Genomic DNA, 22,088 nt, shown 5'->3' with positions numbered 1-22,088 from the left:
AGCTGAAAACTTAAGACATCAAGTCTGATGTCTTGAATTCACCTCTTGAATCCTCCAGTTAATGCTCTCTGATACAAGAGGCCAAGGAGGCTGTTAACTGCTTTGAAATATCAGAATATAAGCAAGATTTCTCATCTCCAAGGTGTGTTTTAGCTCTTTTTAAGACATTTAGCATTCTCAGTCTCCCCTCAGGCCAAACAACATGAAGGCACTCGTGTCCAAATAGTTGTCCAAATAGTTCCATGTTCATTAAAAGTATAATACGTGCTGTAAGCATCAATTCCCTCTCTGGAAGCAAGCCAGTCAGTAATTTTCTCATGGTCATGTATTGGACTGAAACCTGGATCAAAGCATTCCAGAAAGGGCTCATTTGTTATGCAACCTCAGTAGTGAGTCACAGACCACTGACTAAGAGCTCTCCCCTGTGGTGACTCTGTGTAGTCACAGTTTCCAAAAGACGTGAGACTGATGGTAAAGATATCCTGCCAACTGCCATTTCTACACTTAATTCCTTTAACCTTTACCTAACTCTATATGTCCATATGTACTTGTAAAATGTGTTTATATATACTGAAACTTGTACATTACTAAGACAGGTAAATACTGCATATAAGCAATTTTATATTAGGTCAGACTGTTGGTTTGAATTGGATGCTGCCTCTCCTTTGTAACGTATCTGAGGCATTATCTTGAAATGTCTTTGCTCATATATCTTGCCCCTGTAACACAAATTGTTTTTGAAAGTATATGTGCTTGTTTATGCAATGGAATCATTCTGTGCAATTTTGGCTTTGGGCAAAAAGTCATCATCTCTCGAAATAATTGGATGCACTTATGTATTCACCCACTGTTTTCTGTGCAGGCAGCTGGGAAAAACGAGTGAGAGTTTGCTACTTAATCACGAGTCATTTAAAAGATGAGCCATCAATGTTTGGATAGACAGATTTCAGTAGTCCCCAGGCTGCAACACCTAGATTAGTCTGGGAAATAAATGAAAACAAATAAAAGATGCAGACAGGCACTTGCAGCCAGGCAATTCCAATTGTGAGTATATTCATTGTAATTTTAGGTGCCTCGTTGCCACAGAGAGGTGGAGTTGTGATATGAATAGTGTATGAGACAATGTTTGGTATTGGTAAGTGACAAATCTCATGATACTGCAGAGACAATCACTTAATGCATTGAAACCAATTTTGCCAATATGAATAGACTCAAGTTAAGCATTTGTTGTGGAGTGTAGGCTCATATACCACTTTCACATGCAGTTGTTATCTGTCTGTCCACACACTAAATCATCCTGAACTCCAGCACTGGAGCCTTCTTCACAGTAGATTTTACATTATACATCAACAGTGATCAATGGCATCAAGGGACTTGTGCGAACACATAAATAAACATTTTCACAAGACATTTTCTTACCATAAAATTGGCCACTGCAAAATGCCTCTGCAACTTAAGCTCGCACAGCCACGGTTGCCTTTTTTTTTTTTTTTTTTTTTTTTTAGCTTTTTGGTGGCCCTGGATGTGATATGATGTGCAGCTCATCCCCATATCTGCAACAACTGCCATATCTCAACACACAAGCCTCTGTTTTTACCACACTAGAAATGCTATTAAAATATCAAAATGGACAATGTGTTGCAGGACACCCTTCCTCCCGCCACAGCATGTCGCAGACAGTCTAAATGATGTGAGCACTGGCCATTAGCCCTCTCATTTATCAAAAGTTTCTCAAGGTTAACAGAAGCAAAGAACCCCCAATGTTAAGTTCAGTTTGAGAAGAGATCGGTCACTTTAATCTAACCCCTCTGGCTGTGACAGTGGGACTGAAGCAGGAGCGGGCCTACGCTGTAGGGGACGTTAATGGTTCGTGGAAGGGTGATGTAGGTGAGGAAGACAGAGAGGAGACATGACTGAGATAAAAAAGGGAGAGATGGACGAGGTGAAGAGAAAAGCAAAGGGGGTAAGATAAGGAGAGAGTATATGGAGAGTGGAAAGGGAGCAAGGCTAATACAAGAGAGAAGGGGAGGCACAGTGAATAGAAAAAGGGGGGCTAATGGTCCAAAGTCCACAACCTAGCTCACTTGCAGTGGGACCTATAAATAAAAGTGTGACAGCAATAAATACAGTATGACAGGTAATCAGCACAGTTCCCAATGTTCCCCAAGGACGCTGCTGGCAAAAGGGCCCACAGAACATTGGGATTGCCCTGTGTCTCACATCCACACTGACAGATGGTGAGGGGCTGATTGAGGTCCACTGCATGAGAAGATGCCACCAAATCTCACGAGAAGAGCAAACCCAACATAGCAAAGGTAAGAGAAGATGAAGATGACCCTTGACCTACTGTATGAAGCAAGACTTCAGGATTTAGGGCAGTGGAGATAGGGTCTATCAATCACCTAGTGTGGAGAAATAGTGGTTGTTATATAAGGTGACAGTGATCAAGCCTATTGGGGTTAAGGGAATAATATAGAGTGTGGTGTTTTGTCCCATGGGCAAACAGAGCAATATCTTGCCCAGTAGCTTCTGCCACCTTTGACAGTGTTTTAGAGTCTTGTTGATGTTCGGAAAATGATCCACTTGATACAGACTGATTAAACATTTCTGTAATTGTCATTCTTCAGTTTAACAAAAGTGAAGATAAAAAGCATACCTGTCAAGTATCCCGTTTTGGCCGGGATTTTTCCGTATTTTACCCTCCTTTCCCGGCCCCCTCCCGTATTAGTATTTTCCCGTAAATTTCCCGTATTTAACCTGCATTTATTAAAAACAATAATAGTACCCCGGGGCGAGCCGCCCATTCCCAGTCTGACCTCTGCCACCCGCTACAGTAACCTACTGCATGTACTGTAGGTGGCAGTTGTCGCGAGGTTAGTGTGACATTGTCAGAGAAGAGTGACAATTGACCTCCGAAACTGTCAAGGTAAATAAACATCCCATGTATGATTAAAAGGACCAAAAACGTTTTTTAGTTAAATGGAAGACATGATGAATGTATTTGAACTATTGATTTATAATGATGTCGGGCCATGCCTGTGTATTCCAACGTGATTCCAACGTGATAGTTAGTCAATTGTAAGTGAAAGAGTGTCTGCCAAGACAAATGAAAAATAATGACACAATGCACAAGACAAAAGTAGTGGATGTAAAGGGAGAAGCAACCTGTAGAAACCAGGTTGCTATGTGCTTGTGCTATGTGCACAAGCACATGCAGAAACATTGAACACTGAACATGGCCTTTCAGGTTAACATCTCATTGAACAACATTGAACATTGAACAATCTTGCCTCTGAGTATCTCAGCAATCGGTGAATGCATGCATGCGCATAAACAGGCAACCACAATAATTTGATTCACACGTGAAGCTTATGATCGCTCACAAGGGTTTCTAAAGCACCGTGGTGAGGAAACTGTGGGGTCCAGTGCTGTTGGAGTACCAGTGGAGCCCAGGAGCGGGAGACAGTGATGGGACAAGCAGCTGAAAAGCCTACTTAAAATGCTCCAACTGTAGAGGAGGCCCCAGCGGAAGAAGATGAAATGCCAGAACCAGAAAGCCCCTGGGAGTGAATTATAGTTCCCACTTCAACTGCAACACAAGACACTTTATAGTACCTCATGCCATCATAAAAAAAACATTAACTACTGCTATGTCTGTATATTGCATTTAACAAAGTCTGTGTCACTCCAAAAACCTGAAAACTGTGTATTTTAGTTTCAAAAATGCCTTGTGAAAGTCTTCGCTCAAACATAGGCATAATCATGCCATAACTTAGGGCTGTTTTTGTCCTTAAAAAGGTAATTATCTTACCTGTCATAACCAACAGCTGAGCCCACCTAAAGATATGCTATGTGGATGGATGGGTTTCCACAGGCACAAGGACACAGAGGGCACGCAGAGGGAGATGGACATGACGTTCCTCCAGGAGAGAATGGAGACATGAGTAACACAAGACTCTCAACTGGGTGGGAGTTAACATGTATGCGATGACATGTGATGGGATTATAGTGTCAAAGCAACCTCTGCTTTGGGCAAAAGCTGCCATGCAAGCAGTGCAGGCAAATGTCAAGAGCAACACTTCAGAAAACATCTTGATTTACTGTTTTAGTTTAGGTTTCTGTCCCCATTCATTAGGAGAGAAACTTCAAGGCCAATAGTCAAGTGTATTTTCACCCAAGAGGTTGCAGGTATACATAAAAAAAAAAGTACATTTCTATACATGGGTATGAATTTGGTATTTTATAAATTTGATATTTTTGAAATGTTTTAGAAGCATGTGGGCTGGGATCAGAAATACATTAAAGCAAGCAAATTACAGGCTAAAATAGGCAATTTTTAACAAATGTCCTCCAGAACCCAATAATCTCTCACTAGGAATATATGGCTCTTATACATACAAAGGAAAAATGATCCCCTTCCCTGACAGAATTAGCTTCGATATGGAATAATCCAAAAGTGAAAATAGGAAGGAAGCTGTTCTTTTGGAGAGACTGGCATGCTGGGGAAGTCAGTAATGCTGGGTGCCTATATCATCACAATACCTTTTGGTATTGGCTTTGGTGAACTGAAAGATTTTTACAATTTGCAGAGTAAAGACTTGTGGAGATTCGTTCAGCTCAGAGACTGTCTAAGTCCAACGGGTATTAGGGTCCCTACCCAATTTTCTGTAGGCTCCAAATTAGAATCCTTTCATGGTTCCTTCCTCGCTTGACAAGCCTAATCTACAGATATCTCTCTGATGGAGTCGGTAGTACCACCACAGGACTTAAAACTGTGTGGGAGAGGGACTTGGGGTAACATTCGCATATGATGAGTGGAATAAATTAGTGGGGGATATGCTTCATCCAATGAGAAATGACAGGTCTAAACTTATTCAGTTTGAAATATTCAGCAGACTTGGAGGATGAGCAGGGCAGGACTTAGTCATTCAAACAATTGCTGGCAATGTCAGTCAGATCAGGTGATAGTATCCATATGTTTTTCAGTTGTCTAACTTAACTATGTACTGGCAGAGGGTCATGAAAAAGATTTTTGACAGCCTGGGTACTAATGTTGACTTTACCCGTTTTATCCTCTGAACTATTTAAAAAGAAGGAATAGGAAGTAAGAAGACCCAGTGCCAAAAGGTTGCTCTTCCTACAGCTAAAATATATAATACATAATATATTGTTCGAATATATTAGTGTACCTCATTGAACCTATTGATCATTCAAACTTGAGGTCTAACTGTACTGCTTGTTTATGTCTTCCGTAAAGGAAACAATAAAAATCATAATATTTTAGGGGTGGTTGAAATGAAATGGCCTGATTGTAGTCATATTATTTATCTGTAGGAATTTTGGTACTTTGTCAGGAGGAAAAGGGGAATAAGGTCTAAGGTTTGATGACAACTGGGACCTCATGGTTGTTGAGGACACCACAGTTTTAAAGGTTCAAGAGGTGAGACTGCCCTCTTGAACTTCTTTTAGTATGGGCCCGACAGATCTGTATCAAAAAGCACCACTGCAAATTGAGGATCACCACTACGATGGTGCTACCAGCAAATTTTGCTGCTCCGTCTGCAGAGTCAAATTCACTTACGACATTACATCTACCCCAAGGATGCCTACCTCACTCTGTTTAAGAATGACAAGGCTGTGGAAATTAGCTGTGACCAGTACCACTGAGGTAACTTGGACTATGGCTCGAGGTCAGTGATTCATAGTCTGGAGTCTGGGGACAAGGTCTGACTGCAGATGTCTGAACGGGAGGAGCGTCCAGGAGTGGATGGTGACAACATTAGTGATTCCACCCTCTCTGACTTCCTCTTGTACCCTGATATGGGGGTGATAGTGGAGACACAGTCGGCAGAGGATGGGAGGAGGTGTCACTCCATGGGAAGAGAGACATACAGGCCAAGTTTTCTGTGACACTAAGGTGGGCTTTGTCCTATATTTGCACCTATCTAACAATTATCATGTTAGAATATAGACCCTTATATTGTATGGAGTGGATCAATTGTGTTACCATTTCTAAAACTGTGTCCATAAACATGACAAAATCTATTTTTACTGTTTAATTTGCAAATACAGTTTCTCAAGCTTTGGTGCTCAAGGTACTGGTTCAAACAAGCAGCCTGGACTCCAGAGCTTTTGAACTGCATCACTCAAAGCATAGAGTGAGAAAGGTCCACATGAGACCCATTTTTCTTTCTTTATCTGCCATACACCTTGAGGAAAAGTGCATGGGAAGGTGCTAGGGTGTGTTTTTAAACAGGACCCAAGTTTTAGCCTCCTGTCCTAAACACTTTTTCTAATTATCTTAGGGTTGAGTAGCAGTATCTTGCAAAGCTGTGGCAATCTAAGATGACTCAGAATGGCTTCCTGGCACCCATTGCAATTCAATTTGTGGATGGACCAGTCTGTCAATAACCAAAATGCAGCACATGGGATTAGAAGTGAAGTATTTGCATCCAGTAATTTGTAACTGAAGACCTCATTTGGCTCAGTTCTTGCTCACGATACTGAAATGGAGTGGGTAGGTTTCAATGTGTCACAGTTGGAGAATAGTACTCTGGATAGCTGCTCCCTGTGAAAATATACTTTCAGAGCAATGGGATCCAATAAATACATGATCAGCTGTCTTTGCAATAGATGCTCAAAGGTATCTTCATCCACAACACTGAAAGAAAATACAATTTATCACAGCTGAGTCTATACTTTGAGGAAGCCCTGCCAGTATGAGGTACGATGTCAGCACATTGCAGTTTTATGGCAGCGCTAGCAATTGCAAAGCCAAACAACACTGTCCAAGTCTGGGGTGTATTTCAGGTTGGAACTGCTTGGCAGTCATACACAGAGTTACAACTTCATAATTTTAAGTCCGTCATGCAATCCTAAAACAGTATAAGTACTCCCAGTGGCCCAATCTCAACCACAGATTGCCAGCGGTGCCAATGAATTTATACACCTTAACTGAGCGATTTATCCACAGTGTTTATGTTGCGATGCCAGTGATGGAGCTGAAACAGAAAGACAGATTGCCATTGTTACAGACTGGTTTGCAGTGTGAGCAGTACATTGCTATCTCTGGATGCTCAGTGACCTCTGCAACTGAACATCTTGCTCAACTCCAGAGCCAATCAGTGATCTCCAGGCACAGTTGCTGATGTGTCAATTACTCAAAGTCTCACTGAGTCTCTGCTGTGGTCTCTTTTGTTATGATGAAATGTTCATTCGAAATGTAATAAGTTTTGGGAGGTATTAAAAATCTGCTTCCAATTTATAGGGACTGACCTGTTTCTGCAGTACCTTTGTTAAACACAGAACTTCCAAATTTACTCAAATTCTTTGCACATGAGATTTATAGAAACCTATTAAAGCTTAAAATCTTCATCAGTTTTATTTGCGATTTTTTTCCTCTATTTATTTAGTTTTGCTATAGACACTGTGGTTATATTAGATGAAAACAAACTATGTCCCATTCAGTAAAAGCAAGGATATTAAGTAACACAGACTTGGGGATCATGCTCCCATGCTCCAGACGGTAATGTCTAAAAGCCTGCGTAAGATGACACAAAGTTGAATTGCAAGGTGTCTAACATTACAGTTTGTCAGCAAAAACACTGAATTAAGGGTATTGCTCATCTTCAGCAACAGTAGCAGCATATGCAGCATTTATTTGAATCTCTAGAGAAAGATTACCTCTTCCAAAGCCTGAAAAAAGCACTCCTGGTGCCCTCGGCATCAGTTATGAGTGTAGACTCTTTTTTAGCAATGACCTGAAAAGGAATTTGTCACCAGCAGCTTGTGTTTGTTGGTGTCTAAGGGTTAAAAACAAGACACTAGATGCACACTGTATATAAGTATACAGCAAGAACAGCTTCTGAGATGTTAACCTGAAAGGCCATGTTCAGTGTCATTCTAGACATAGTGTTAAAATATTTGGCAATTTCCCACTCACCATCAAATGATTTTATACCATGCTCCTGCCAAACAGTTTATGATGATTACTACAATCAAATTTATGAATGTATGACCTCCTTTTCAGTCATGGAAAAAATCTGAGATCGCCAAGGTTCATAAGACAGGTCACCCCCTGACTGAACAGAGGATACAGCACATCTAAGCAAATATGTGGAAGATTAGATGAAATTCAACTTAATTGCCTGCCCAATGTCACCATCTTGTGTCCAGAGAGGAAACTTCACCTCCAGATATTTTTGCTTCTCTAGGAAATAAATCCTTGAGCAATGGACAAGGGATACAGTAATTAATACATGGTCTGATTTTGTTTCTCTCCTATTTGTTTCATCACACAAACCCTCCTCTTTCCTGAGGGCATGTCCGACGTTCATTACAGCAATTCACATGATTCATGAGTAAATTTACTCAACACATGCAACATATACAGAACACAAAACCCAAAGGCTACAAGATATCAACTCAAAGGTAAATAAAAGTCAACAATCAAAAGCTGTGGTAGAATATTTTATTCTCATATATTTTATGGAATATTATACAAACCCCACCCTCCCCACCCCCCGAAACAAGGGTGCACATCAGACCAGATCTGCAAACTTAAGTAAACTGGTTGGTGGAAACTATTCTCATGGACAGGATAAAGAATAGCCTACAGAGACAGGACTTATAGCTACATGGGTGTAGAACTGTTGTAGACTGCAGTGACCTCTCATTCATATAAAAAGTACATCATCTCTTGATGAATGAACTCTATAAAAAAATGACTTGCCACATTTGGCTTGACAGTTGCAACTTAAGCCGCGGCAATGACTGAACCAAGACAAGAAGATGAGCTTTTTGAAAAAATAAAATGTCTTTCCATTTTCATCACTACAAGAACATAATCAATCATGTGCAACATTAATTTACGTTTACATAACTGTAAAATCCAGACCTTTATACTGTTATCCTATTCTTTTTCACAATTTCTTGCTAAGCTGCACAAAGGAATGAAATATTTGCCAACTAGGGACAGAAACAAAATGTTGACAACTATACAAAAAAGGACAAATAGCTGAGGGATAAATTAAACCAGTGAGTAGGGCCCCAAATGAATGTGACGTCATATGTTTTAAGAGCCAACCTAGGTCCAATAATATCAAGTTTTTGAAAGTGACTCTGAAACATTTGGAGTGTGTTTGAAATAGCTAGCCATTCCTCACTGAGTTTGCACCACTGGAACCTTAAAACTGGTTCCCACAACTTTGGACAAGATATATCAAGCGCACATCAAGTATTTCAAATACACCTGACCGATGGTCTTGGCTAATCTCATGGCATGGCATGTAAAACCAATCAGCACCCAGAAAGACTGGGATGGGAAAACTATTGAAAAGTACAATAGTGAGCAAAAGGAAAATTATTAACAGCACTACCATTGAATCCACCCAATTCAATGTATGATTCACCATTACTGAACAAGTCCATTTCAAATGTTTGGAGGGAATGAGTTCACTAGTTCTCGATATGAGATGGTTCTTATTTTTTCCAGGGATGAAGTTCATTCTTTTCCTCACCACTACACATCAAAACACATGAGAAAACAAGTTAAGCCAGTACAATAAACACAATCCAAAGGTTCATGGTCCAACAAGGTGCCATTTGAAGAGTCCCAGGTCAAGAAAAGCTAAGGCCCCAGTCCTATGGTCCTCTGTGTCCACTGATTAGTGTGTCCACCTTGGGGAACAATCACTTTCATCTTGTCCTGGTGAACGAGGACAATACACATGGTGGACAACAGAGGAAAATAAAAATCGGCATGTTCAGGATGATGGGGCTTAACCTTGAGAGCCACCGTCTGAGTTGTCTTCTGTCAGGTTCGGCTTTGTTCCCTCAGGCCTTCCGCTTCGGCTCTTTCAGAGAATACAGCAGGTTGCTCCTGCAGCCTCACAGAGCGGGCCGTTCATCTCTCAACCTCTTTTCACTTTTTCATTCCAGACCTCAAAATCCTTTCCTCTCCAGCCTGGCTCTCAGACCATGTATGAGTTCTGGTTCTTTAGCTTGTCCAGCTCTTTGCTCTGCTGCCTCAGAAACAAGATCCTGGGAAAAAAAACAACAAAGAGGTGAATGAAGATGTGTCTCTCCAACTGTCTGTGTGCATTTCTGTGCAAGAGTGGTTTTTGCTCTCACCTCTGTTCCCTAAGTGTGGCCTGAATTTCACACACTCTGACCAGGGAGCGAAGGTTTTTCAGCTCTGTGCAGATCTCAGACATGTACAAGCTGCCCATGTTGTGGATATCCTCACGCAACCTTGCCGCCTGACAGAAAGGGATGACGGCTTTTATGATCATGGCAGTTACAAAGAATTCAGGTATGTTATTCACAAACCTTCTCTGAATACAAGGGTAAAGACAATCTTGCTGGTCTTATCCATTTGGATTTACTTAAAAAAAAAAAAAAAAAAAAGCTTATTAGATTGCAATCCTTCTGAGGAAGCCCAATTTTGAGGGCTCTTTAATCCAAAGCCCTAAAATACAATCAAACTTAACACGTGACAGCTTGAGCAAATAAATTTTGATGTTTTGAGAAAGGTAATAAGGCTGCACACTTGTAGCTCCAGTGCAAAGGCATGTTTTTACTAATACACAATAGTTAAAAAAAAAAAAAAAAAAAAGTCAAACTGTCTTCATCAGGGTTCAATTTAAATGTGTTACCATCAGTTCCTGTGTTCAAGCAGTTGTATCATGTAAAAGTAGTTCAGTCCCAGGTGAGTTTTGGCTGATTTGACCTCACAAATTGGATAGATCCATATGCAAAGCCAAAGCTGTTTTTCATCTTTGGTTAACAAATATCGAGAGAGAAGCTGCTCTGTACACCCGGGCTGCAGCGCTTTTACAAACAAAATGACTAATTTCACTACTGTCATTTTATGGTTCCTGTGAATCCACAATGAGCCTAAAGTTTAATTACAAGAAATTCTTCAGTCCATTCTCAGTGAAGCACATTCTAGCGACCAAACCTCTTCCTGTTTTGCTGCATGAAGTGCAAGTGTTTCTGCTTGATGTTCCCTCTCTGGATGACTCTACCTGCTTCTCAGTGTGTTCTGCTGGCCATCCTTGGACGTGTCTGATGAGGTTCTCATCAAAGTGGGTAGCCAGAGTGGGAGTGAAGGAGACAGGGGTGCCAGCCTGGGCTTGACTGGTGCTGCAGGAGGGGACATGAGGCAAACCAGTCCCACATAAGTGGTTTTGTCCCGTGGACAGAATTTCCTGGCTGCTGGAACAAGAGAAAGGATAACTGCTTGATGATGGCATTATTGAAAAACAACTTACGTTTCTTATTATCCGTTATCGATTTTGTCCTGCATGACAAAATCAGGGCAAGTATGGATTGGTCTTCCTTTGTTGGGCCACCACATCATCACACAATATCAAGACACTGCTGATTGGACTTTGATGAAAATTAGGGAAAGAATGAATCTCACCACTGCATTACTGCATTTTGTAAACTGCGATGATTACAATTACATATAAAACAAGAAAAAGTATTTGAAACTGACTGGCCCAGAGGGAAACTGCATCATTAACGGGGTCCTTGTTTGTTGCCTTGTTTTGTCAGGTAACCTTTTTAAAGAATCTGTATGTAACAAGCTCCAATGTACTGGATTCCTACATTGCAATAGCAAGTTCTCTTAAGAGTTTAAGGTCACCTGTACTAGTACCAATATAAAAAAAGAAAAAGCATCCAAGTGTAGGGCAGATAACTGAAAAGACATTTGGCTTTTATGTTTACAGTGGATACTGCAGGTCAGTGAGTTTACGATACCAGATACTAAAAGACCTGTCCGTGCTTAACTTTTAATTCTGGTTGCTAGATCCATTTGATTAACATAACCTTCTGGGATTTGGATAAACAGCATTCTGCACACATGCAAAAGACTTTTAGTGACAATATATATATTCAGTTTATACGGCAGGTGTGGCCTGTATTAGCACAACAGCTTTGTTCATTACTATTTTATAACACATAGTGGCCTAAGTGTTTTTAAAGCAAAGTAAAGGCAAATGCCCCTTGTTTTCTTTTTACTCCTCGACAGTCACCAAGAGCATTACAGTGTGCAGATGCAATTTCAAGTTTTGACCTCTAATGGGAAACTACCTTCGCTGCTGGAGAGTCCTGGGATCCTCTGGACGTTTCTCTATCGAGGTCTGAGACAGGGGCGGCTGTCCTGATTTAACTGAAGAAATGTTGCCCTGGGGAGCAAGAGGTGCCAGCGACAGAGAAAAAGAAGGAATGAAAAACAAAGGCACATCAATGGGTGACAGGTAAGGGTCTAAAGAGTATGTTTGAGCAAAAGAAAACGTTGCACTTTTCAAATTTGTTACTTTGGTGCATACCCTGATTTGGGAGGAGGTGATGACACCAGGGGGCATGCCCAGCAAAGATTTCTGGCCCATCAGGTTGCTCTGTGGCGTGCCGTTCCGCGGTGAGACGTATGGCCGAGGTGACGATGCGTCCGACGTGAGAGACACTGGTGACTGACTGGACTGCTGGGCTGATGGGGGACAGAGCATCATGAAAGAGAGCAAGAGAGAGAGAATTATTTTTATTTCCACGGAAACGGGCAAGGGAAGCTGGAAGGCAAGAAAATTATCAATACTGGCAGTATTGGTCCTGAAGAGACCATAAACCTGCAGTGATGTCCTTGTTAAGAGTGGAAAACATCACACAGATCAATAACAAGCGAAAACAACACCTCAAGCAACATTCAATTACCTGGTGGCAAGCACTGCGACAACTAGCTGGGAAGGCAAAGTCCATAGAGTAAGTCATATCCACCAATGAACTGTGCATTATGCAAACAGCCATTATTGCTTAGGATAAATAATGCAATTTATCTTTTTTTGCCACATATTAATCTGATTTCAATTTTTTTTATTTATATTTTACTCTTACACTGTATTTTATTGGTTTTACAGTAAATGCCAAAATATGTTAAAATTGGCCCTGCTGCATTTGAATATAATTTGCTCTGATCTTGTCTTCCAACATTCAAACTGTCGAGGGACTTTCTGATTGCCAGAAAGACTGAATTTAAGAAAAAATGATAACATAACAACAAAGATTCAAGACTATTACACTGATTCCCCAAATTATGGTCTGACTGTAAATTCTGAGATGGGTGCAGGTGCACAGCCCTAATTCTGAGGGAGTTGGGGACAGCGGGGTAATTTAGTGGAGGTGGACAGTTGGAGACAGAGCAGGCGGAGAGAGAGACAGCGAGAAGGCCGTACCTTGACTGGAGTGCTGAGCGACTTGGGAGAGCAGAGCAGTGATGTTGAAAGCAGACGGTCCAGCAGTGAGGAGCTTATGAAGCATAGACCGCAAGGAAGCTTGGGTGACAGCAGCTGCCAGGACTGGAGGGAGGAAAGAGGAAAAATGCACACACACACACAGGTAGGTGAGCACAGACGCATACAGTAGGTGAGCGCACAACCACATACAGGTGAAGACACATGGGGGTCCAACCAGTGAAGTGAGAAAACACAGATAAAGGACAGAGCAAGAAATTAAATTCTCTTTTCACCGGCTACAGTCGCGAGTTAATTCAAATTCACCAGACACTTTATTAAACCAGCAAACTTAAAACGGAGAACCAAATCATGGCCAAAGTGGCAGGTGAGCAAACAGTTGAGTACACTAACCTGCCAGCCACAGCCAACATTTAACAACATTTTGGGTGGTGGTTATTTCCCACGTTGGTGCGGTAAGCAAACACATGTTCATAAAATAAACGACAAGCGCAAAAACATGAAGACAGGTTCACACAGAAATCCTTGATGTAAGAAAACGGAGGTGCACACACAGCTGAGAAACGGTATCACACAAGCACCCCCTCAAAGGAAAATGCAAACAAAAAGATCATTGCTGCCACCCCCCTGGCCATTCTCAGCAAAAACAATAAAATAGCGCCAGCCCCCAGGCCATGAACCCTATTGCTGCTAGGACTGCAATTTTTTTGCCAGGATGCCAAAGATAAATTTCCATTCCAGTAAACGTAAACAATAAAGTATTCTTATATTATTTGCGGCGGAATCCATACACAAACACACACGCAAGGAAAAGAATATTTCTGTGTGACAAAGGTTATATCAAAAAGCTGTGCCAAAATAAGCCAGCTGGTGGAGACCATTATCCAGTGTGCTTTAGATTATACCAAAGTCACCAGAACTGGGAGCCTGACTGCACTCCTGTATATGTATCAGTCCTCGTTTCCCTTCGACACCTGTAACTGACCTGATGCAGAGTAATGTTGACTCATCGACCTATAGCAGCTTATACATGCTGAAGGCGTGAGTCTGACTGCCCATCAAACTAACAGCAGCTTAGACTGCTGTTAGTTTGATGAGGATCTGGATTCTCTACAAAGGGAGAGGAAGGAAGCTATCATGAAGGCACTATTTTTCTTCCCAAACTCTTTTTCCACCAGCTGATAAAAAAACAAACTATGGTGTAACACATTCAAGGTTGTGCTATTAATGCCATAGCCCTACCTCTCATATCATCAAAGAAAGCACTGTTTGCCATGTGTGCACAATTTGTGCACAATAACCATGCTCTAGCAAAAAAACATAGTCGAATATTTTCATTACTTAAAAATTTGGAGAAGCACCATTTTCACTGTTTGACGCATCTTACTAACAGAATGACACATAAATAGGACTTTAAAGCGTTCATTCTAGTCAGGCAACTGCCTTGTGTTCCCTGGCCACTACTGTCTTACAGCTTATGATTACCCAAGTCAACAATAACCAACTTTATACGCGCTTGAATAAGCCCAAACACATTTTTCTTGGGAGATGTCTTGCTTCAAACTCAATCTGAGATGAGAATGGGGTTAGGGAGTGGGATAAGCGTGCACCAAGTGTCTCGTGTCCCCTCACCCTCGTTGATCTTGGCCATGTCCATGCTGCCATTATTCATCTGTAGAGTGGCCTGCAGGGCTGGGATGAGCTGATGCAGGAGGGCGGGGTCCTGCAGCAGCGCAGGGGACTGAGACTGGACAGCTGAGGGCGCTGGCACTGTAGAGGATGAAGAAGAAGTTGCAGAGGGTGTGGGACCTAAAGCACCAGGAACAGAGTTCAAACTCTGAGAGGAAGAGGAAGAAGAGGAGGAGGAATGGCCGGAGTTGGATGCGCTGGACTGGTCAGATGTGATCTCTGTGGAGAGAAACAAAAAGCAATTATTTTTATTTATTTATTGTTATTATTTATTTATTTATTTATTTTAAATCAAGAGCACATCAATAAATGATACTTATCAGTACAAAGCTTGTCAACAGAGAACATGACACTAATCCAAAGCAGTGTTCTTGAAATCTGCTGCCTAATTTTGCGTCTTTGCACTAAACAATTGTAGCCAAACACTGCCACATACAATGTTTGTATAGGATGTTTAGCCAGAAAATGATGAACAAGAAATAAACAATGTTGGTCACATAATGCTTATGCTAACTTTCACCAGAGGATGGCTATGGAAAAAACACATTGCTAAATACTCATTTATAGCGACACAAAACTCACTTGCTGTGGCTTTGTCCTGCAAGGCCTCTTGTCTGTAGTCCATGTCCCTGGGGAAACTGTTCGCTGCCATCTTGGCTGAGTCTTTCTGTCTTTGTTCTCTGGAGCAGGATTAAATATATGGTACATTAGAGTCAATGATAATATGTACATCTAACTGCAATGAGATTCCATACACGATCCTGCTGAGACTCGTGCACTGGAGGCACTCTTTATATAATGAACACCATCATAATTGCTTTTGTCAGTGGTAGTTGGTAGTCACTGGTAGTTGCACTGGCGTAGTTACAGTAAAACGGGTTGGAAATGTTCAAGAAATTTTTTATGTCTACATCCAAGTGCCACTGTAAGTACACTGTGTCTGTGGTTCCTGCATAGCTTGCAAAGGCTGCTGCCATAGCTCGTGTACATTTCTCCAAAAATGTAACTGCTAGTAGGGCACCACAAGACATCAGGAACTGTGACTGGTTTGCTTGGCTGTTCAGAAAGTTGTCAAATGCTCAATTGTGCTACTCCTCATCCCTAAATTTTTAAGACTGCTCTATCTCACTAAACCAATGGGAGGAAATATCTCAAAACATCAGTTTCAATTGGTTACACATCGGTTCAACACCAATGTGTATGACACCGGACTCTGTTTCAGAGAAAGTAAACAGAATTGCATCAGTTTATGCCTGTGCTTTATTAGCACAAAAAATGTTCCATCTAGTGTCTCTGTACTATATGCACACTCATCAATGTAGAATCACAAATGCTTTCACCATCATTAAAGCTACAACATAGCTGGAGAAACATTCTGACCCAGAGGCACAAATGAGCCTTACCTCTCCAGCAGGTCCTTGGGCTTCTCCCACTGGGAGACCTCAGTTCTGCAGTTGTAGTAGTACTTCTTCCCGGAGGAGCTGATGTGCTCCGTCCAGTCGTCTGCTGGGTCTTGGCGCTGACATGGACAAGGCAAGTTGAGAGGCGTTAACAGTTAATGCAGGGGGAAAAAGGAAGATGTAAGCTGTGGCATCCTTCAATATCAGAGCATTATTTGAATGCATAGGCTAATGACAAGATTGCGGAACCAAATTGCACGATATCAATTTTTCCAATAGTCTGAAGAGTTCTCAGACATTAAATATTGACCAGCTGCTCTGAGTCTTTATACCCTGCATGACACAGATGTGGGTGGTAGGGGCTTTTCTCTAAACTGTGGCATCTGTCAGGCAGCTTCTTACATCTAAAAAGTCTTTGAGTCAATAAACAAAATCTTGACTGACAACTGTGATGAACAATGGAAAAAAAAAAAAACACACCACTATAATTTTAAGAAACACAACAGCCAACAGTTTGACAACTCCATGCCCACAGAAGACAGATGGCTGCTTTTGCAGCAGCTAATGGGCGATCGAATAAACTCTTCTGGGCTCCTGAACCTCTGAAGGACAGCGCAGAATGGATAGGCATTAGTCTGACAGCTTTTCAGCGAAACATCATCTCTGCTTTTACTTCTCTCAACCCCAAACAGTCCCTATATCTCCTCCTGTGCTCTCCGTGTTCACAAGAAAAGCATGGCAAAGCCAGGAGAACATGCCTGTGGGTTACATATTTATCACTTACTCAAAGATTTCCAACCACACCATGCAATTTGACTGGAGAGAGAGTGGGGTCCTGGGCTGGATTCTATCCCAGGACACTGCACTCACATGGCTCGCACCCAAGACTACTGAGCCATCAGGACACCCCTTCAATTTAGTTTTTAGCTGCACACTCCAAACGTAGGACATTAAACTTACTGCAAAAGAATGCTTTTTGGTTCATTTTGACTCCTGTGATGTTTTTCTTGCAATTGCCATAACCACTCCGCTGGCATGCTGTGCAACACTTATTTTTCTTCTTCCTTTTCATCATTTTTAGTATTGTTAGCTTGTCATGATGATGGCCATATTGACTTTAGCATCCTTTCTAAACAATTAACACTAGGGCTGAATGATAGGGCAAACAAAAATATCCTATTGCGATGTACTGCGACAGAGATATGATTCACAATTTTAGTAGGAATTATTGATTTATATCACAAATTTAATTTTCACAGAAAAATCTATTAAAATGTCAATACTGTGATTTTTGCTAGGGTCTGTACCAAAGAAACATGCTTTCTTGCATCTGGAAAATACAATTTGTTGGCCAGGGTGTCTCTGTAGCACTAAAATGTTTTATTTACAACAGTGCTTTGTGACACATTTTACCCTTTATCAAAATACTGTAGCTCCAGTGAATTGGCTATTAGCCCTAATTAACTCAGAATAAAATGACAACTAATTTTACAAAGCTAAAGGGCATAGTGAAGAAACTCATAGCAATACTAACCAGTTTATTATACCATGAAAATACATGGATGGCTGGTGTGTATCTACTGTATGTTGATAAACCAGGGTCAGTGTATTATTTACATTTAGCTATGGTGCCCCTTACAAGAGGGAAAAATGTAAATATAGTGATAAGTCATCATCTGGCCTTGTTGCTTGATTAAAAACCAAGGGCCATTCAACTGTGACCTCTACAGGAAGTGACATGGACAGAATCTGGGTCTCAGAACTAAATTGCAACCAACTCAAACATGTACAAACAAGAAGCACTTGAGCTGCCCAATGTCCTGCCATTTTTCCTTATCGATATGTAAATGCATGCAGCAGACTGCTCCAAAAATCAAATCAGATCATCTATTCCCCTGTGCTACAAGGAGACATCTTCTTGTATTCACAGATGCCACCCAAACAACATATAGTGCCACATACCAAGCACCATGGTAGCAGACTGGCAGGCCATGAAAACACCACAGGAAATGCTGAGGGCAGATCATGAGATAACATGAGAACATCTTACCCTGTCTGCAGGCTTGCTCTGAGCTGCGTGTGAGTCGGAGCCATGGTACGAGCTGTTGTTGTGTGAGTTCTCTTGAGGAGAACCGCTGGTCCCTGTAAGAGAAGCTTTAGTTAAAGAACAGTACACAGGGCTCTGCAGAAGAGAAAAGCCTTGAAAGCTCAGTGAAAGATTCAGACTGCATTTTTTATTTTTTAGTTTTGAGTGCAAGCAGCAGTTAAAAGCATGGTAACCCACAGCATGACACAAAGGTTAAGGTTTTTTTTTTCTTTTATTTGTGACAGTATTTCTGTTGACAAGCCTTTGATCAAAACACTGAATCCCTATCTTCTCGGTGGGCACCACCAAAGGTGCTCTGATGGCTCTGAAGAAATGCATGCGTGTGTCTGAAGGGCAATAAAACAAAGGACAGGACAAAGACCCCCCAAAAAGAGATAAACTGGTCTGTGTTGATCTGTGTTTTGGACCTGTGATGAATTCTAACAACTGAGCAATTGTTTGATCAAGGTTACAGTGAGTTTGGTGTGAGGTTTCTTTGGTCAGCTTGCCCGGCAAAACAAACAGAGCTGTCATTTCTGACAACAGAGTAATTTACAAAGCAAACAATGCCGACTGAAACCAATAAAGAGGGCCTCCCAGTCGTGCAGTGTGCTGGTGGAAAAAGTGGACAGTGCCAGGTGCTCAGTGTAATCCAACGTTTCCACAAGCAGCACACTCTCCAACACCTGGAAAACAACCCCATCACACTAAAAATGTCAAAATGGCGACAAAATAGCAACGTTCCTGAAACTGCAACTGGTTGCTCACACTCTCTGTCCCCATATGGCATATTGCCCACTACAGTTTACTTGGGTTAAGGCATTAAATTTACAATTCAATCAGAAAACTTTTCCTCAATTGCTTGCCTGATGAAGGGGGGTGTTGAACTTTTGCATCACTGCATTACACATCTATAAGTTGGCAAATAAGTGCATGTAGGCCTTCAGATCCTGTGGTCAGTCGATTACGAGATAATGGGCTTTTAACATCTCATAGTTCATACAAGAGCAATATTTTTACATTGACTGAGACAGCCTGGAGGTTAGGGGTTTACCAATCTAAGTCTACAAACATGTGAGCAACTGTTACTTGCAACCATAACCTAAAAAGCAAGGGACAGCATTTAAAAAATTAAAATAAATCAGACAAGTGCACAAGGTTTGCTGTGAGGTAGGACCAAGGCGCTGTCTTTGTCTTTTGACTGGCCTGTCAGTCTTACCATTTTTTCCTCTGAGTGTCTGGGAGGTTTTTGCCTTGTGTCCCATACTGTCTGCATGTCTGCTGACAGGACTGTCGTCTGAGCGTCGCAGCATCTTGTAAGGGGGCGTGGGGTCTGATGAGCCATCACGCACCTTGTCATAACGGTGAAGGCTGCTGGATTGGCTCTTTGGTTGAGATTTATGGGTCTGGAAAGGATGATGCGCATCAGATCAATACAACATGGAAGACATTTTTCAGCAAGTGCCAAACTTGCATAATTCTATATGCAGGAATTTGTGAAGTTGAAACACCCCATCTTGCATCTCTCATTACAAGTTTTCCTTGCTCAAACATAATTACAAGGATGGTCCAAATATCACTGGACCTCTAAGGATCTGTATTTCTAGCTCCTAGTTTCCACCAGTTCCCATAGTGTTTCAAACCCAACTGTCAGTAGGTCTCCACTTCTGCGTAGCAATTTAACACCGGAATATTAATCTTAGGAGGAAACAGACTTGAGAGCCTCATTGGTATCGTCACTGTTGGTGGTAACCTGTGACAGGTAACGTAGTAGTTCATAAAATGAAGACAACATACCTGATAGGATTGTGAATCCCTTCGGTCGTTGCACCTACGGAGAATAACAAATGGCAAACAATTAATATTTTTGTACAATGGCTAAATGGGCCAATTTTCTTTCCTTGTTGATTTAACGTGTCTTGCTAACAGCAACTTATCTTAGTTAACGTCACTTAGCTAGCTGCTAGTTAGCTAGCTAGCTAAGTTTAGCTAACAAAATTCGTAAGTGTCGCAATATGTAAGAACTTATTTATCTTACGTCTGGTAAGGAGTTAACTAAAGTTAGCACTTTTAAAAAGATATGTCCGGCTAGATGTGCCGCTAACTTAAACAGTTAGCTTAACATTAGCTGGGGTTTGGAATGATTTTGTTACGGGTAATATCCCGAGCCCTAGCTAACTTTGCTAGCAGGCGGTTAGCATTGGTAACGACAACCAGAGAACCATCGTGACGGATAAACAAACTACAAAATTAAATATAGGCTATACCCTGGACATATGCTAAACATGTTAAGGGTTTACACTTGATTTACCCATCGCTGACTCTTGTTGGTTTCCTTGCATGCATCACCATCAAGGCCGTGATGATGTGTGTATGCGTGTGAGGGGGAACTGTGGCCTCCTGTCTGTCTGCTCTCAGATCTTGATCTTCTCTCTGCTTGGGCTACCTGATATCTGGACTCAGCCTATCCGACCAAATGGATGCTTACGAGTCGTGCATCAAGCACAAGCATTGCACAGCGGGTGGTCTGAACTGAAAACCACCCTCAGTGCATCGTCTGGCTTGTAGTTACGGTCTGTGCTTGGCTTGGCCGAGGAAGCTAAGCAAAAAGCACCACGGACCGGAGGAAATCAAGAAAACGGCAGCATCGTAAAGTTAGCGAAATAAACAGAACGAAGCTTCCGGTTGTAGCTTTCATAATAAAACCCATATAAACGAAAGCGTTCAAGAAAGTGTTTATAGTAAAGGCAAACGATGATGACATTGTAAAATATAGATTTTAAACGAAAGTCTGTTTTGGTGGTATTTTTCATAGAACATAATTCAAAGAAAGATTCCGAATAGTTGGACCACTTCCCAAACTCACTAAAATATTTTTTTTCTATACGAGAGTGTTAAGTAAAAACTCTGTCATCGGCAAATTTCATGTAGACTAACATGTCAAATGGTTGACAGCCAGAGTTTGTCTCCGTAGGGATTTGTTTTCTGCTGGGTGTTTGCTGCATTATTTATTTGTTTGCTTATTTGTCTGATATCGAGTCGCGATGTTTGTACTCTTATTTTGAAGTCAATTACTGTTTCCGGTGCCGCCCTGCCTGACTCTGGCTGTCTTGACGCAGCTGGAAACGACGCAGCTGCAAATGGTGCTGGGGACTCCGCCTCCAAATTCACATCTCGTTGGCTGGCCAGTTTCCGGGATACACCCACGATCTGCCGGTTTCAGCTTGTCTGCATCTGTGGACACTTTACCCATCCATGCAGGTCTCATTTTGGACTCTGTGGTATCTGGCGTGGAGAATCAGACAAAACACAACCACTCTTTATATTCTCTGATCAGTCTGCAGAGTAGAAACATCCGAGGAGGGCACTTTTGTGTCTCAGTTTATTCTAGAACACATATAAAGTGACAATCTGATACTTTATTCATCTCGGAGTGGGAGTTATTTTTCCTGCCCTCATCCACTGGAGGGCAGGAGAAAAATAACTTCAGGACTTAAGTGCCTTGCACAAGGACACTCCATCAGGGAGGATGCTTCTTGACAGGGTAGCTTGAACCCAGATTCTGTAGTGTGAACCATGGTTATAAATTATGTCCTACACCCTGCAGCCCCTCTTACTGTCTCTGCTCCACATGCACTGCCCTCTCTGTCCCAAACCCTG

The 22,088-nt window shown here is 41.6% G+C and overlaps 1 protein-coding gene across 4 annotated transcripts; it reads right to left on the bottom strand.

Moving 5' to 3' along the window:
- Nucleotides 1-8,796: 8,796 nt before the first annotated feature.
- LOC115375170 (WW domain-containing adapter protein with coiled-coil-like) lies at nucleotides 8,797-21,064 on the bottom strand. Of its 4 annotated transcripts, none has more exons than XM_030074538.1 (13): nucleotides 20,740-21,064; nucleotides 20,226-20,259; nucleotides 19,648-19,834; nucleotides 18,393-18,484; nucleotides 16,346-16,461; nucleotides 15,525-15,622; nucleotides 14,886-15,161; nucleotides 13,236-13,358; nucleotides 12,339-12,496; nucleotides 12,100-12,194; nucleotides 11,028-11,145; nucleotides 10,132-10,259; nucleotides 8,797-10,041 (listed from the first exon to the last, which is right to left on the bottom strand). In XM_030074538.1, exons 1-13 carry the CDS (start codon nucleotides 20,778-20,780, stop codon nucleotides 9,972-9,974), a joined length of 1,536 nt encoding a protein of 511 aa, XP_029930398.1. In that variant the 5' UTR covers nucleotides 20,781-21,064; the 3' UTR covers nucleotides 8,797-9,971. The 4 variants fall into 4 exon arrangements, with proteins under 4 accessions (XP_029930398.1, XP_029930396.1, XP_029930397.1 ...); XM_030074536.1 differs by having other exon boundaries at nucleotides 11,028-11,217; nucleotides 20,740-21,063; XM_030074537.1 differs by having other exon boundaries at nucleotides 11,028-11,214; nucleotides 20,740-21,063.
- Nucleotides 21,065-22,088: the final 1,024 nt, after the last annotated feature.

This window comes from Myripristis murdjan, chromosome 17, assembly GCF_902150065.1.
Source record: "Myripristis murdjan chromosome 17, fMyrMur1.1, whole genome shotgun sequence".
NCBI classification, from domain to species: Eukaryota; Metazoa; Chordata; class Actinopteri; order Holocentriformes; family Holocentridae; genus Myripristis; species Myripristis murdjan.
Note: the sequence above shows the minus strand (reverse complement) of the source record. Positions and strands in the feature narration are given on the sequence as shown.